At 40.9% G+C, this 18294-nt stretch overlaps 1 protein-coding gene across 1 annotated transcript in view; it reads left to right on the forward strand.

The window, feature by feature from the left end:
* Positions 1 to 18060, forward strand: part of LOC139007119 (transmembrane protease serine 11C-like) — a 54427-nt gene extending 36367 nt beyond the window's left edge. The window contains exons 7-10 of the mRNA XM_070410203.1: positions 2375 to 2546; positions 4287 to 4546; positions 8588 to 8730; positions 17899 to 18060. Coding sequence (XP_070266304.1) covers positions 2375 to 2546; positions 4287 to 4546; positions 8588 to 8730; positions 17899 to 18060 — 737 coding nt within the window. The remainder of the gene's footprint in view (positions 1 to 2374; positions 2547 to 4286; positions 4547 to 8587; positions 8731 to 17898) is intronic.
* Positions 18061 to 18294: the final 234 nt, after the last annotated feature.

Raw genomic sequence — 18294 nt, forward strand, 5'->3', positions numbered from 1 at the left:
AAATTTACCTTCTGACCTCTTTTAACACAACAAAAGCAAGGTGCCCTGTAAGATCTCAGCAAGGTAATAACAAGGTAATACTGAAGAGGTAGCAGCTGAAAGCTTAACAGAGAGCTCAGAATGGCAGTTTATGAATAATTATGAATGAGATTAAAATGCTGAGTAAGAGCAGAAACAGGGAAGTTAGAGTCACCCAGGGGAGTTTCCCCTAGCTCACAGAGAAGCATCTTTGTTTTTATATTCCTCTCAAGGAAGTTGAATAAAAGCTGATTTCCTTTAGGAGTTGTCCAAACAGAAGGGAGGATAGGGAAGAACCATTATACCTTTGGGTTCTGGATTGTTTGTTTTATCCTCTGTAGGGACCATGATTAAGGAGTAGAAAGAAAGAGGAAAAGGCAAGGGAGTTACATTCAATGAGTCAATGTGAGAGCTCTCCCATCAAAAATAGCAATCACAAAGGCTCTGTTTCAGCTAAGTGGTTTTTATGAAGAGGATGCCTTAACAAATGAAGTTTGGGTTGTATCAAACAGAACAATCTGGAATCGGAAGCAATATACATACTTGAGGACTTTAGAGGACTAGTGAAGGCCTTTTAAAAGGTCTACGTGTCCCTCCCCTGTGCTTCTCATTCCTTTCCACCCTCAGGAAAAAATATCTCATGACACATCTTGTCACGTATAATTAACAACATCCCTGTAAAGCAATTGATCATCTAACCTTTCCGATTAATTTAAATCTCATCCTTGACATAAACTCCTTTCTCTAACTCAGAGTTTATCAACTTTAACACTATTGACATTATGGACCAGATAATTCTTTGTTTCAGGGACAGTCCTGTATATCATAAAATTTTAGCAACATTCCTGACCTCTACCCACTAGATACCAATACCTCCACCCTCAATTATTACAACCAAAAATGTCTCCAGCCAGATATTGCCAAATTTCTCCTGGGGATGGAGGGTGGTGTGCAAACTGTCCCTGATCAAGCGCCACTACTTTAATCTATGCCCACAGTGTTGATTATGGCAAGTTTTTGGCACTCTCTAAATGCTTAGGAACATTACACATTACAGAAAAGGGTTTTGCAGTCAAATATCATGTTTATTCCAAGATGTCTCATGAATTAGTAGACTAGACAGACTTCATTTCTACAAACATTTGTTGAGTACCTTGTATATAGTAGATTCTCTGGGATAGCTTATGGAGATACATTTTTTTAAAGATACAGTTTCTGCCATCTAAAAAATATTTATTAGTAAGACTGACAATATTTAAAAGATACCATAAACTGTTAAGGTATAAGCTCAGTGCTTCATTTGGAGTAACATGAGATAGTCAAAAGAATCAGAGAAAGAGAGTCAGACAGATAAAATAACAGTGAAGTCGTTCTATTATTGCATATTTGCTTTAAAGACTTAAGAATCTATGCTAAGGAAATAAGCCAGTCAGAGAAAGACAAATACTATATGATCTCACTTATATGTAGGCTCTAATGAACAAAATAAAACTGACAAACAAAATAGAAGCAGAGGCATAGATACATGGAACATTACTGACAGCTGTCAGAGGGGAATGGAGGGGACTAGATGAAAGAAAATGAAGGGAGTAGCCAAATAACATACATGCATAACCCATACACTCAGACAACAGTGTGGTGATGACCAGAGGAAAAAGGAATTGGGGATGGATAAGGGCTAGCAAAGGTGGAGGAATGGGGATATCTGTAAAAATGTCAACAATAAAAATAAAGTTATATTAATAAATCATAAATTTTTTAAAGAGTCTAGCAGTTTATCTGAATCTAAATTGACATGAAAGTGGTCTTGATTCAGAGAAGCATATAACTTTGAGAATATCCTCATGTGTTATTCCTTTTATCCAGATATTGTGTATTGTAACTTGAGTATGAACACTTTTTTGTCTACTCTTTCTCTCATAAATATCTCATTCATATTCACATTCATTCACTCTTTACTATGAATGTTTCATAGCAATCATTACTCTAAACAACTGCTCATGAAATTAAAAGGCACACATTTCCCTATGCAACTTCATAGCTGGTTATACAATTATTATCTTCCAATTTCAAATATTAATTTCACTTAGCCCTTACAACAGGCAAGGCCACACAGACACAGAGAAAGTGTATGTGAGTGATGAGGTTGGGGAAGGAAGATGTCAATTTATTTTGAATGCTCAGGAAATCTCATGTCAGTAGTAAGTTAGTCCTAACTTTTCCAAGACTGTCTGTTGAGTTTTTCCTTAATTCATAGTTAACAGTGAAATGTATTATGGGGGATTTGTTTACTAGAGCAATGTATGCATAAGCAATATGAATATCATTATACGCTAATGAGCTCTATTTTGAGCAGGTTGTGGACTGCGAACAATAACTTTCTCTGGCAACAGAATAGCAGGGGGCACGGATGCCAAGGAAGGGGAATGGCCCTGGCAAGCTAGCCTTCAACAGAACAGTGTCCACCAATGTGGAGCCACTCTGATTAGTAACTATTGGCTTGTCACTGCTGCTCACTGTTTCATAAGGTAAGCTCTGGACCACATAAAGGCTTCAAAGCACTCAAGTACCTAAAAGTTTGATACATATCTTTCAAGAATATGGCCATACACAGCACCTCCCACTGTTTAACATTGTACAGTCTTAAAATTACTTATTGAATTATTAATTTAAAAATAGATATATTCAGGCTAATGCAGATTTGTCAGCAGTGACTTATAGACATTTTAAGTCAAAAAAATTCTTTATGTGTGTCCTTGTTGTTGTTATTTGGGGAGGGGGGGCTACCTGTGATTTCAAAGATATTTAGCAGCATTCCTGTCCTCTACCTACCAAATGCCAATAGCATTCCCTCAGGATTGACAAGCAAAAATGTCTCCAGATAATACCAAATGTGTCCTGGAGGATAAAATAGCCCTCAGTTGCAAATCACTAAGCTAGATTCACTTAATTTAATTTTATAAAGAAACTCTAAATCCCAAATTGAACATAAGTCTTCTATTTCTCATCATTATTACATTTGGTCTTACTTAATAGGTATTTGAATTCATGCTGTGTCCTCCCATGTATATTATAGCCCTATTTGAAATGATTATTTCTTTAAAGGATATATTATTACACCAAAGTTTGCCGTTTTTTTCCTAAAAGCTTTTTTACCTCTTTGTTTGATGGTTCATTTCAATAATTTCTATTGGCTTTATAGAGCATTTATATATTTTATTTTTAAACAAAAATTCCTCTCAAACGTGAGAGTTTAAAAATGTCCCAGAGTTCTAATTTTCAATGCTTAATATACAAACTCTTAATTAACAAGTAATGGTACCATGCCCTAGCCAGTTTGGCTCAGTGGATAGAGCGTCGGCCTGCTGACTGAAGGGTCCTAGATTCAATTCCAGCCAAGAGCACATGGCTGAGTTGTGGGCTCTCGATCTCCAGTAGGGGGTGTGCAGGAGGCAGCCGATCAATGATTCTCTCTCTTCATTGATGTTTCTCTCTCTCTCCTTCTGCCTTTCTCTCTAAAATCAATAAAGAAATATATAAAAAATACAAGCAATGGTATCTTGGTTGATTAGCACATAAAATATCTTCCTATTTATAGTTATAACTAGAGGCCCAGTGCACAGATTTGTGTACCAGTGAGGTCCCTCTGCCTGGCCTGAGGGAACGGGCCAAAACTGGCTCTCCAACATCCCCTGAGGTGTCTTGGATTGTGAGAGGGCACAGGCCAGGCCAAGGGACCCCACTGGTGCACAATCAGGCGGGGGAGGCCTGTCTACCCAATCCAATCAGCCAGACCCCAGCAGCAAGCTAATCTACCAGTCTGAGTGTCTACCCCGTGGTGGTCAGTGTGTGTCATAGAGACCAGTTGAACAGTTTAATGAATGGTCAGACACATAGCATATTAGGCTTTTATTATATAGGATGATTATATAAGAGGATTTAGATACTTCCTTAATTTCTATGTTTACTCTGTCCCATAGGCTTGCCCACTTTTTATTTAATCTTTTTACCATGTGTTGTCATAGTAATCTATTTAAATCACTCTTGAGTCTTTTCTGGAAAAAACAAGAATAAAATGTAGTTTTTATGGGTTATCTTTTAAAATATACCTTATTCAGTTATTCAGAATCTAACCATCTTGTTATTTTTTAATTTTTCTCATACATATAGCTTTATTTTTGTATGCTTATATGTACTATAGAAATTCAAAACATATCTAATTATTTTCAGAAGCATACAATATTAATAAATAAGTTTATTTTTTTTAGGAACAATGATCCCCAAAAATGGAATGTTAGTTTTGGGCTTCTTTTAAGTGACCCACAAGCACAACGAAAAATCAAGAATATTATAATTCATGAGGACTACCATTACCCTGCACACGAGAATGACATTGCTGTCGTGAATCTTTCTTCACCAATATTATATACAAGCAACATTCGAAGAGTATGTCTTCCAGAAGCTAATTATACATTCCCACCCAATTCAGACGTGGTGGTCACTGGATGGGGAACATCAAAGACTGATGGTGAGTTCCTAACCCTCCTCCATTACATGACTTTATTTTTAGGAATTAAAAAACAATACTCCCTAAAACAAACTAAACCTAAGAAAGACTTTCTCTGCATCATTTTAGAAAGAATAATGTGCAATAGATTGAAAATTATCCTCAACAACTTTCATACAAAACTACAGTTTCATAGAGCTATCTAATCTAATAAAAGAGAAACATGCAAATTGAACGCACCTCCTCTATGCCCCAAGACACACCCACCAGCCAATCAGAATGACTATATGCAAATTAACCCAACCAAGATGGCGGCTGGCAGCCACAGAGCTGGAGCAAGCAGGAAGCTTGATTGCCCAGGCAATGGAGGAAGCCAAGCTTCCCTCCTGCCCTGGATGGCTGTGGCCTCTGGTCAAGGCAACAAAGTTTCAATTATAGAAGATAAATAAATCCCAGATACCTGCTTCTAGCCAGCCTCTACTTGGAGCTTAGGTGGCTGGGGGCTGTAGCCAGCCTGCAAACAGCCATCAGCACCTCACCCAGGCTGACCAGGCACCCCAGCAGGACCCCCCACCCTGAAGGGGGTGTGGCCAGCCTGAAAACGGCCCTCAGCCCCTCACCCAGGCTGGCCAGGCACCCTAGTGGGGACCCCCACACTGAAGGGGTTGTGGCCATCCTGCAAACAGCCATCAGCCCCTCACCCAGGCTGGCCAGGCACCCCAGCAGGACCCCCACCCTGAAGGGGCTGTGGCCAACCTGCAAACAGCCATAAGCCTCTCACCCAGGCTGGCCCCACTCTCATGGGGTGAGGGTCCCCACTGGGGGGCTTGGACAGCCTGCAAACCGCCATCAGCACCTCACCCAGGCTGGTCAAGCACCCCAGCTGGACCCCCACCCTGATCCGGGACACCCTTCAAGGCAAACCAGCTGGCCCCCACCCATGCACTAGGCCTCTAGCCTATATAATAAATGGGTAATATGCAAATTGACCCTAACAGCAGAATGACTGGGAATGACTGGGAATGACTGGTCACTATAACGCACACTGACCACCAGGGGGCAGATGCTCAATGCAGGAGCTGCCCCCTGGTGGTCAGTGCAGTCCCACTGGGGGAGTTCTGCTCAGCCACAAGCCAGGCTGAAGGCTGCCAGTACAGCAGTGGTGGTGGGAGCCTCTCCTGCCTCCTCAGCAGCGCTAAGGATGTCTGACTGCAGCTTAGGCCTGCTCCCCTCTGGCAAGTGGATATCCCCCAAGGGCTCCCAAGCTTCCAGAGGGATGTCTGATTGCAAGCTTAGGGCCAATCCCCCAGGGAGCAGGCCTAAGCCAGCAGGTGGACATCCCCCGAGGGGTCCCAAACTGTGAGAGGGCACAGGCCAGGCTGAGGGACTCCCCCCCGAGTGCACAAATTTTTGTGCACTGGGCCTCTAGTTTACTATAATTTCCCTTAACAATGGCAGTTTTTATTTATTTTTATTTTTAAATATATTTTATTGACCTTCACAGAGAGGAAGGGAGAGAGACAGAGAGCTAGAAACATCGATGAGAGAGAAACACCGATCAGCTGCCTCCCGCACATCTCCCACTGGGGATGTGCCCGCAACCCAGGCACATGCCCCCGACCGGAACCGAACCTGGGACCTTTCAGTCTGCAGGCCGATGCTCTATCCACTGAGCCAAACCGGTTTCGGCGGCAGTTTTTATAGAAATATATTACTTGAATAAGTAATTCATTTTCCTCCATTTCATTCATTCATTAATTCATTAATTCAAAAAACATTTATATTCATTATCAGCTTTGTTTCAAGTGGATTGGAGATATTAATAAATTAAATAAACAAATAGTCTTGTCCTTATAAAGCTTACATTCTTAGCAAAGAAAAACAGATAATAATCATAAAATATAATCAATAAGTACATTACACAGCATGTTTTGTGCAGGTGAGGACCATAGAAAAAATAAGGACTACAGAGGACTGGGCAATTTTGATGGAGTGAAATGAGTAGCCCTCTGTGATAAGGTAATACCTGAGCAAAGACCATTTAAACACGTGCATCCTGATGACCCTTATAATGTAAATATTTAGTGGCTAGTTATATTCATAAATGCATTTGAAAGCAGAAGGAAATGAACCTAAAATTATTTCTAAGATTCAGAATTATGGTAACAGCAGAAAATCTTTTAAAAGATCATAAAATGTATGTTTCTGGAATATGAATTTTTCATTTTGTTTTATAGGGTATACATATCCTATCTAATAATAGACAAACATGGTAATTGACCGTACCTTCACTACGCTTCCCATTGGCTAATCAGGGCGATATGCAAATTAACTGCCAACAAAGATGGAGGTTAACCGCCAACAAAGATGGCGGTTAATTTGCATATGTAGGCACAATGCTGGGAGGTGAAAGGGGAAGGACAGAAGAAGCTGTCTGCCACTGAGGGTGGTCAGAAACCCAGGTGGCAGGCAAGAGCCAGTTGCCCTGCCCCCCTGCCCGTGATCAGAGAACCAGGGCCTCCTTTGCCCACCCCTGGCCGGTGATCGGAGAAACTGGGCAGGGCAGGGAAGAGGCGGCCGCCAGCAGCCACCTCGTCCCTGCCCCATCCCTGCTGGTGTTCAGAGAAGTACCTGTATTTTTTTTTCAAAGTACCTGTATTTTTAATAATTTCTTGACATGGTAAAAGAATTTTACATTACAATCCAAGGGTGGTGGGGTCAGGAGAAGGAGCAGCAAAACAATCCAACAAACAAAAAGGGAAACAGAAATGCATGGTGGAAGGGATTTGAAGTGTGGGTAGGGGCATTGCCCAACTAAAATGCAATTGGTTTGTTACTGAGTACTATTCATGGGAAGACAGCATCTTGACTCCTTCTCTATACAGCATATTGGGAGTAAAAATGATGCATCTAGGTGGAAATATGATTAAGGGTTGGAAGACAGACAGGGAAAGAAGAAGTCAGAAATAGACACTGAGAGAGTCACTGGCTGGCTGACTGCAAATACTGACTCTCCATTAGTGATAGAATAAAAAAGTGGGGGATATCTCTGGAAGATTCAAGAGAGAGGGGGCAACTCTTCTATGGTTTTGACTTGCCCAGCAGATTTCCACATACACACATGTACACGCCTATGCTTGCATGCACACACATATACACATAACTGACTGCCCTCCCTGGAAGCACAGAAGAAGAAGCCGCCCAGGAGACAGACAAGCCACCCGCCTGAGGTCCCAGGCTGCAGCCACCCAGAGAAGCTGCCAGCCCTGTGGTCCATGGCACCAGCGCTTGTGGCCAGGGAAATAGGTTCCCTCTTCTCCTACTGTAGTCATTACTTCAATATTCCCCTTCTGAATTTCTCTCCTGTGCTGCAACCCAACTCCACTTTTCATCAGAAGGATACAGAACAGAGAGAGCAGTGTTAAAACTTACATTTTTAAGCCGGTAAGGTTGGTATTTAAACATATAAATGGAAAACTAGAGTCCTTAAGGTAACCAAGGCTACAAAGGACAGGGACAGCGCATGACCTATTATATCCAGCAATCCATATGGGGACTGAAAACTTTGCAATGATGACAATCAGTGAAGATATGAATCAACTAAAATAGTTGACAGGGACAATTCTTCCATCTTTGAAAATATCTACATCAAAGCTGTTTAAATAGATTTTCATCTGCATAATATAACACATTCTGAAAAGACCACCACCACCACCAATGTGGTCAGTGTTGTGCTGATAAATGTTTAATAACTGAGGGACCCCCCCCCCCCAAGTACACAAATTTTTGTGCATCGGGCTACTAGTAATAAATATAAAATTACAAAATAACTCTAAAGGAAAAATCCCATCACATATGAAAGGACACACTCTTTCAAAATATGATCATTTTTAACAATAGCTTGCTGTGTTGTTAATATTTCTTTCTTACTAGGAAAGGAGACAATTAAAATGTTTTACACTTATTTGAAAATTGCATACAGTGTTAGGTACTAATAACCTAACCAGAGGAACTAATTAATATTGACTTTAGCAAAAATTATAAAATCTCTTCTTCCTTTAGGAACAATTCCTAATATACTCCAAAAAGGAGCTGTGAAGATTATAGATAATAAGACCTGCAATAGGGAAAAGATATATAGTGGTGTGATCACACCTGGAATGTTGTGTGCTGGGTTTCTGAAGGGAAAGGTGGATGCCTGCCAGGTAAGTCTGCCTATTCCATTTTCAAGAAGATTTTTTTTTGTAATTTTTAATTTCCAATTAACCAGTTCCATTTTCTCAAAAGATTGACAACTATTTAAAGCTTAAGTATGTTTTATAGCCAAAGTAGCTAATTAAAATTATGTTGCTTTCTGATAGGTCCCATTAAAGTACTAAAATCCTAAGCCACCCTTACTATTATAAGAAGCTGAGTGGGAATGGTGAAGAGACTCAATCTGGAGTAACAATAGAGACCAAATGAAATATATTGGTGACTTTAGTTCAATTGTCCTCTTTCACTGAGAAACATACAACTGAGTTCAACATCAAATCATAGAACTTTCTTAATTTAGGGTGGCTCCAACACCCTAAATATTTTCTTTATTTAACAAAGCTTATATAGCATCTCCATGTGCCAGACACTGTTTTAAGATCTTTAAAAATATTAATTTATTTGTTATGACAGTTCTGTGATGGATGTTTGTACTATTATAAACCTTATTTCTCAGATAGAGTCTGAGACAGAGAGCAAGTAATTTGTCTAAAGTTACACAGGATTAAATGGCAGAACTGAGATTTAAGCCCAGGAAATTGGGCTCTATAGCTTATGCTCCAAATGCCATTCTAAGCTGCCTTTCCTTATGATTTATATGCTTCAAACACTCCTGATGCTATTTATAAGCAATCATATAGAGCTAACAAAAAGTACTACTATAGTTATTTAGACAGGCAGAATCAGTGATAAATCCAGGAAGACTCTTATTTTATTAACTCATTCTTTCATGCAATTTACTCACTACTAACTATGTGCTAGGTGCAGGGAAGTTGAAAATGAATAGAGTATTATTCCTAACCTCTGGAGCGAGAAGACATGCAAACAAGTACTTGCAGTACATAATTATCATCTCTAATTACAGATTCCCAGCTTTCCAACTGTCCCACTAAACCTATTCTTCCAAGTCATGACAAGCTTAAATCCTTGTTTCTCTCCTTTTTCTCCCAGCCCACTCTCAGCCTACGACAGTCTTCTAATTTTATGCTTCTAGAATGTATGTTTTATTATTTCAACCACTCTCGTGACACCACCCTCAATGACTTCTCCATCTTCTATTTCCCCCACACCCATCCTAATAATCTCTAATCACTGAGAAATCTATCTACCATATTTGCTTTTATATGTGAGCTCCTTAGCACAGCGAGAAAACATGTTATAGCCTTGTAAATCTATGCTATATAATCACAGCCAGGTCTTTAACACACTGTTGAATTCTTTAATGCATATTTCTTGATGCTGTGTCAAATTTTTATTACTTTTTTTGAATGTATCACAGTAATGTAAACTACTACTTTAAACCACAGTCTTATAATCCTTAATTTATGACATTTCCTCCTACTAACTAGAAAAAAAAATGAAAGCAATCACATGAAAACTCCTTTAGTAATTTTTTTTTACCTGATACATTTATCTTCACCTTCCAGGCTCACAATGAACAAGTATATCCTACTATTTGAAGCTAATCTCTTACCTGTGTTCTTCATCCACTATCTTTCCATCTATACAGATATTTGAACTTTCTATTAATTTGAACTTTCTTCCATATTCTCTAAACTGTCCCACTCTAATATACTCTTCCACATATTCTGCAAGCATTATTAGGTCTCTCCCTCAATATATCATACTCAGTCTTTCTTTTCCCCTTCTTGATCAAATCTCTAAAGAATTCTTTACCATCATTGTTCCATACTCTCAATTTACTCACTTTCTGACCCACTGCTTGCAGACTTTTACCCTACCAGTCCACTAGTCAAGATTATTAATGATTGTCTACTTGCCAAATCTAATGTATGCAGAGTGTAAGACAGTCTGAAAGCAAGTGAGCTAGAGATAATGTGATCTATTAAAATATTTTTCTGAGCCCTGTGTTGTTTGGCTCACTGGATAGAGTGTCAGCGGAGTGAAGGGTCCTGGGTTTGATTCCATTTGGGGGCACATGCCTGTGTTGTGGCTTGATCCCCAGTGGGGGGCATGCAGAAGGCAGCTGATCAATGATTCTCTCTCATCATTGATGTTTCTCTCTCTCCCTCTCCCTTCCTCTCTGAAATCAATTAAAAATTTATATATACTAGATGCCCAGTGCACAAAAATTTGTGCACTGGCGGGGAGGGAGGGATCGCTCAGGCCGGCCTGCGCCCATTCACAGTCCAGGACCCCTTGGGGGATGTCCTCCTGTCGACTTAGGCCCACTCCCAGGGGGAACAGGCCTAAGCTTGCAGTCAGACATCCTTCTGGCAGCCAGGGAGCCCTTGGGGCATGTCCATCTAAAGGTTTAGGCCCCCAAAGGATCGGGTCTAAACCATTAGTTGGACATTCTTAGTGCTGCCACAGAGGTGGGAGAGGCTCCTGCCACCACCACTGCACTGGCCAGCCATGAGCCAGCTTCTGGCTGAGTGGCACTCCCCATATGGAAGTGCACTGACCACCAGGAGGCAGCTCCTGCATTAAGTGTCTGCCCCCTGGTGGCCAGTGCGCATCATAGCAACCGGCCATTCTGCCATTCAGTCAATGTGCATATTAGCCTTTTATTATTATTATATAGGATGTCCCTATTTCCCCCCTTTTGCCCCCTCTACCCACCTCTTGCCCCCCACTTCTCTCTGGCCATCACCATACTGTTGTTTGTGTCCATGGTTGTGCATATATTTTCTTTGGTTAATCCCTTCTTTAAATTCACTTCTGCAAATTTTTATTTTCAGATAAGTGCTTATAACTGCACTACTATATATTTTCTATTATATCATTTAGAATTAAGATATTTTTTAATTGAACCCTTGTAAATTTTAGCACAGTTTAATAAATTATGCTAGAAGCAATTACGAGATTTTTCATGTAATGCATACACAATTCAATTAATATTTTATTAATTTTTAATTTTTTAATATTTTAATTTGAAATAATCTCATACATGTAAAAAAACTATAAAATACTACAGCATATTATATGTACCCTTCACCCAATTTCTTAGGTGTTAATAATTTAAACATAACCATTATACAACTAACAAAATTTGGAATATATTTTTCTTATAATCTCTTTAATGTTACTTAATTCATTTACTTTTTTTTTGTTTATCTTCACCCAAGGATATTTTTCCATTGAATTTTAGAGAGAGTGAAGGGAAAGGGAGAGACACATTGATTGGTTGCCTCCTGCACATGCTTTGATAGGGACTGGGGATAAAGCCAGCAACTGAGGTACATGCCCTTGACTGGAATCAAACCTGGGACCCTTCAGTCCATGGGCTAATGCCCTATCCACTGAGCAAAACAGGCTGCAGCTTAATTCATTTACTTTTAATCTATCTGTGTCTTTATATTTAAAGTGGGTTTTATTTTTGATTCACCCTGCCGGCTGCTGGGGGCTTCTGGGGCGGGCGTGCCTTCCTGGGCAGCCGGCCTGCCCTGGATGGCAGCGCGCTGGTGGTTGGTTCTGTCCCACCCTGCCTGCAGTATGCAAATTAGCCGCCATCCTTGTTGGCAGTTAATTTGCATATCACGCTGATTAGCCAATGGGAGGCGTAGCGAAGGTACAGTAAATTACCATGTTTGTCCATTATTAGATTAGATATGGTCTGAGAAAGGCAAGGAGGGCTTCAACTAAGACACAGTAGGAAGAAAGAAACAATAATAGTTGAGTAGACAAGATGGTGGGATGGATTATATGTGAGGATGAAAAAAAAAGGAGCAGTATAATGTTAACTCCCATATTTCTCCCTGAGCAACTGGAGAGAGGGTGTAAATGAGAAAGAACAGGTTTGAGGAGGTGAAAGTTCAGTTGGGGTATGCTAAATTTGAGGTGCCTGTGGGATATCCAGGTGGATATATCCATTATACTATCCTATCTAATAATAGACAAACAGGGTAATTGACCATACCTTCACTACACCTCCCATTGGCTAATCAGCGTGATATGCAAATTAACCGCCAACAAAGATGGCGGTTAATTTGCATACATAGGCGCCCAGCAGCTATCGGCTATCAGAGCCTGCAATCAGAGCTGAGAGATCCCCTGCCCAGGACTGACGCCTCGGTCAGAAGCGTTAGGCCTGGGCATGGGCGGAGCTGGGATGGTCGGGAGCAGGGGCAGAGCCCTGGATTGCGGGGAGCTGGGGGTCCCCTGCCCAGGCCTAACGCCTCAGAGGCATTAGGCCTAGGCAGGGGCGGAGCCGGCAATTGCGGGGAGCTGGGGATCCCCTGCCCAGGCCTAATGCCTTGGCCACAGGCGTTAGGTCTGGGCAGGGGTGGAGCGAGAGATCACGGAGAGCTGTGGGTCCCCTGCCCAGGCCTAATGCTTCAGTGAGAGGCATTAGGCCTGGGCAGGGGCGGAGCTGGCAATCGCAGGGAGCAGGTTCCGAGTTGGCGATTGTGGGGAGTTCCCTGTCAGGCCTAATGCCTGGGCCACAGGCGTTAGGCCTGGGCAGGGATGGTGCCAGCGATCACAGGTAGCAGGGGGGGAGCCGGGGATGGTGGGAGCTGGGGGTCCTCTGCCCAGGCCTAATGCCTTGGTCAGAGGCGTTAGGCCTGTGTAGGGGCGGCGATGGTGGGAGCTAGGGGTCCCCTGCCCAGGCCTAAGGCCTTGGCCAGAGGCGTTAGGCCTGTGTAGGGGCGGTTCCAGCAATCGGGGGTAGCAGGGGCCAAGCCGGCAATTGGTGTGAACTACAGAGGAAACACCTTTTCTGACTGCTCATTGGCTTAGCTCCCTGTATGCCACTGGTAATATTCTTAGTAACTTGGGTAATAAGAATCCAAATAGTTGATCTAGGGTTTTTTACCACACTCCTGGAGAAAAAAAGGAAGGTCCGCTGATGGAGGGTTAAGAAATGTCATATCCTGTCTTAGCTGCTTTTGCTCAGTGGATAATGCCTCGGCCTGCCCACTGCTGGGTCTGGGTTCAATTTTGACTAAGGGCATGTACCTAGGTTTCAGGCTCCTCCCTGGCCTGGGCCCAGGTCAGGGCTCATGCAGGAGGCAACCAATCAAAGTGTTCCTCTCACTTTGATGTTTCTCTCTGTCTTTCCCTTTCTCTTCCACATTCTCTAAAAATCAATGGAAACATATCCTCAGGTGAGGATAAAAAAAGAAAGAAAGAAATGTCATATCCTGTGACAGACACATCTTGAAAATGCCTAAAGAAAGTTGTCATTTTTTCATGGTAAAGGGACTGGAGTCCATGTTGATGAAAACACCTTGGTGGCTGTGGTGACTGGCAGTGGCTGCAGCAGCGGGGTGATGGGGCTGGTGCCTTCCCCTGATCAGCCCGGTCGCCTTCCACAAAGGGAGGCCAGACTGTGGCTTAGGCCCGCTCCCCAAGGGGAGCAGGGAGCAGGTAGTAGGACATCCCCTAGGGCTCCCAGTATGTGATAGGGGGCAAGCTGGGCTGAGGGATCCCCCCCTCCTCCAGTGCCCAATTTTTTGTGCACCGGGCCTCTAGTCCTTTATAATAAAAGACTAATATCCAAATCGATCGAACAGTGGAACTACCGGTCGCTATGTTGTGACTGACCACCAGGAGGCAGACGCTCGATGCAGGAGCTGCTCCCTGGTGGTCAGTGCGCTCCTACAGGGGGAGTGCTGCTCAGCCAGAAGCCAGGCTCACGGCTGGTGAGCACAGCGGTGGTGGAGGGAGCTTCTCCCCCCTCACAGCAGTACTAAGGATGTCCAACTGTCAGTCAGACATCCCCCGAGGGCTCCTGGGCTGCAAGAGGGCACGATTTTCATGCAACAGGCCTCTAATTGAAAATAAAAATCTTGCGATCAGGAAAGACTTCTGGCTAGAGATACATATGAAAAGCCATTGCCATCTGAGTGGTAGTTAAATTTGTGAGCATGAATACAATTCCTCAAATAAAGTGTGCAAAATAAAAAGCACATAAATAACAGAATTCAGTTATACATGTTTTAATGGGCAACACTAAGAGATAATAAAGATCAGAAAAGCAAGAGAAATTTGGTGTCACAAGAGTCTCAGAATCAGAAAAAGGGAATAGTTTATAGTGATACATGCCATAGAAAAGTCAAATAAGATAAATGCTGGAAAGAGCCCATCAAATTCTACTAAAATTGTGTCAATATAGTTTGGGAAGTTGCATTGGTGGAGAAGAAACGCCATTTAGAAGTTAAGAGTGAGATGAGAATATGGAAAGTTCAATGTAAACTACTACTTTAAATCACTTAGCTATGAAAGGATGATAAGGCCATAAGGAGGTCTTAAGATCAAGAAAGCCTTACCTGGTTTGGCTCAGTGGATAGAGCCTCAGCCTGCAGACTGAAAGGTCCCAGGTTCGATTCCGGACAAGGGCACATGCCCAGGTTGTGGGCTCAATCCCCAGTAGGGGGCATGCAGGAAGCAGCTGATCAATGATTCTCTCTCTTCATTGATGTTTCTATCTCTCTCTCCTTCTCCCCCTCTCTAAAATCAATATGTATGTATGTATGTATGTATGTATATATATCGATTGTATGTATATATATATTGATTGTATGTGTATATATTTATGTATATATATATACGTACATATATATATTAAAATAATAAGATCAAGAAAGATTGTCATTTTTCAGGTAGGCAAAACAAAACAAAAGACTATTTATAGAACAAGGTTCTTGATCCAAAGAACAGATTAGTCTTGGAAACAACTAAATACATATATTACTCTAAAGAAGAGAGTAGATACAGGTGTAGGGCTGATGTAGGTGAGTTGCAAAGTCAGTAGGGACAAAGACAAAACTTGGAAAGATTCCTACTGTTAGTCTCCACTTACTCTATGAATTTGATACTAAGACATTAGATTCAGAGTCAGGGAACCAGATTTTTAAAAATTGTTAAATGAGCTTTGTGCACTGCTGGTAGGAATGTAAAATGGCACAGCCTCTATGGAAAGCAACAGGGTGGTTCCTCAAAAAAATACCATCCAATCCAAAATTGGGTAAATACCCAAAAGAATTGAAAGCAGGGACACAACTAGATATTTGTACATCTATGTTCATAGAAATATTATTCTTAATAGCCAAAAGATGGAAGCAACCCAAATGTCCATTGATGAATAAAAACATAAACAAAGCATTATATGTACACACATACACACACACACACGTATATAGCATGGGACATATATACCATGGTTTACATATATATAATGAAATGTTATTTAGCCTTAAAAAGGGAAGGAAAGTCTGACATATGTTACAACATGAATGAACCTTGAAGATATTATGCTAAGTGACATAAGCCAGTCACAAAAGGACAAATACTCCACTCAGATGAGGTACTTGTAGCAGTCAAATTCATAGATACAGAAAGTAGAATGGCAGTTGCCAGGAGCTGGGGAAAGGGAACAATGGAGAGTTATACAGTTTAATGGGCATAAAATTTCAGTTTTGCAAGATGAAGAAGGCTCTGGAGATGGACGGTGGTGATGATCACACAACAATATCAACATACTTAATGCCATAGAACTATATACTCAAATGGTTAGAAAAGTGACTTTTATGTTATGTATATTTTACACAATTAAAAAAGAAATAATGATTTTTTTAAAATTGGGAAATGAGAAAAGTTATGATTGGTTGCTCTTAAAAAATGAGAAAGTAATATGATTGGAGACAAATAACTATTGAAGAGAGGTGTTAGTGCAAGGATGTAAATTTGTAATGTAGTATTTTTTCACAGAATATGGTTTGGCCTGGATTATGATGGGAAGGTAAGAAACTGAGAATCCTGTTGAAAGAGCAGTGGTTTGGATAAATTATGGAATATAGTCACATGAAGAAAAATGGAAAGTAAGAAGTAAATACACTAGGAGAAAAGGGAGGAGTCAAGAATTGACAGTCTTGCCCTAACCAGTTTGGCTCAGTGGATAGAGTGTCCGGCCTGCAGACTGAAGGGTCCCAGGTTCCATTCCAGTCAAGGGCATGTACCTTGTTTGCGGGCATATCCCCAGTAAGGGGTGTGCAGGAGGCAGCTGATCAATGTTTCTCTCTCATCAATGTTTCTAACTCTCTATCCCTCTCTCTTCCTCTCTATAAAAAACCAATAAAATATATTTTTTTAAAAAGAACTGGCATTCTTAATGAGGCTGAAAAGCAGGTGTAGAGTGAAAAGTGGTGGAATGAGAGTACTGAAGGGACAGGTACATGCAATCATAATGAAGAAAAATAGCATTTAAAAGGTAGAGCAGTTCCAGGTGATGAAAAGTTTGCCGTTTACCTCTATGCAACCCTGTCCAGAAGTGACATGGAAATGTTTAATGTGTCCAGATTATCAGAAGTAAGGAAACCAAGAGACTGTGGTTTCATCCAATAGATATTGAATTATCCACGATGATGTGAAGGATTAGAGCAAAGGAAAATCCAAATGCCAATGTGTTCAATCATTCTAGAAAAATGACCTAAATATTAGTAGATTAAAACCATAAGGAGTGTAGAGGGTAGTTTAGCCAAATTACACAATTCTGAAAATTGGAGAGATGTTTACACAAGAATGGAAATCACGAGTCCAATGTTGGTGGTGAGTAAATAAAAACCTTCCTTTTCCCCAGCATTTGTCTGAAAATAAGAGAGTTTTGGGAGATACTCAGATAATTCTTCATCATACTGATGATTACATTAGCAACAATACCTTCAATAGCTTTTAGGTAACAGTTGAGTTGAAGTGTTTTTTTTTTAAATATATTTTATTGATTTTTTACAGGGAGGAAGGGAGAGGGATAGAGAGTTAGAAACATCGATGAGAGAGAAACATCGACCAGCTGCCTCCTGCACATCCCCTACTGGAAATATGCCCGCAACCAAGGTACATGCCCTTGACCGGAATTGAACCTGGGACCCTTCAGTCCACAGTCCGACGCTCTATCCACTGAGCCAAACCGGTTAGGGAGAGTTGAAGTTTTTCATACTTGTTTTCCATTATTGTATTTTATATCCAAAGACATAGACTGATATCTTTTATTTAAATAAATGATTAGAGAACACAAAAATATTCCACACTAGAATCCTTTTAATGTTTAAATACTGTTTTTCTCCTTTTTCTGTCCCTCCCTAACTTTATTACAGAAGAAAAAAATGTAGTATTCATCTTTGAATTATAGTAATTGTACATATTCTTTTTCTTTCTAGGGTGACTCTGGTGGACCTCTGGTTATAGCAGATCATAAAGGCACTTGGTTCCTTGTTGGCATTGTAAGCTGGGGAGCTGAATGTGCTCTTCCAAACAAGCCTGGCGTCTACACTCGAGTAGCCTACTATCGAGACTGGATCACAGCCAAAACTGGTCTCTAGTGCAGAAGTTCTTTGTTCTAGTAGATTAAAGCTTGATGATCATATGCTTGTTAAATGTTTGTAATTCCCAAACTACATTTAACTAGGAATCATTTTATGCATTAATGTTGCAAATTTTAAATATTCAATTTTAGAATTATGAAAGCTTCTTGTATATAGATTTTAACAAATATTTAGTGAAAATAATGGCACAGACATACAACTTTCTCTTTTGCCCCTTTCCAGACTGAAGAC

Source organism: Myotis yumanensis, unplaced genomic scaffold, assembly GCF_028538775.1.
Source record: "Myotis yumanensis isolate MYYU_CA2020_CCGP unplaced genomic scaffold, mMyoYum1.0.hap1 SCAF_1, whole genome shotgun sequence".
NCBI lineage: Eukaryota > Metazoa > Chordata > Mammalia > Chiroptera > Vespertilionidae > Myotis > Myotis yumanensis.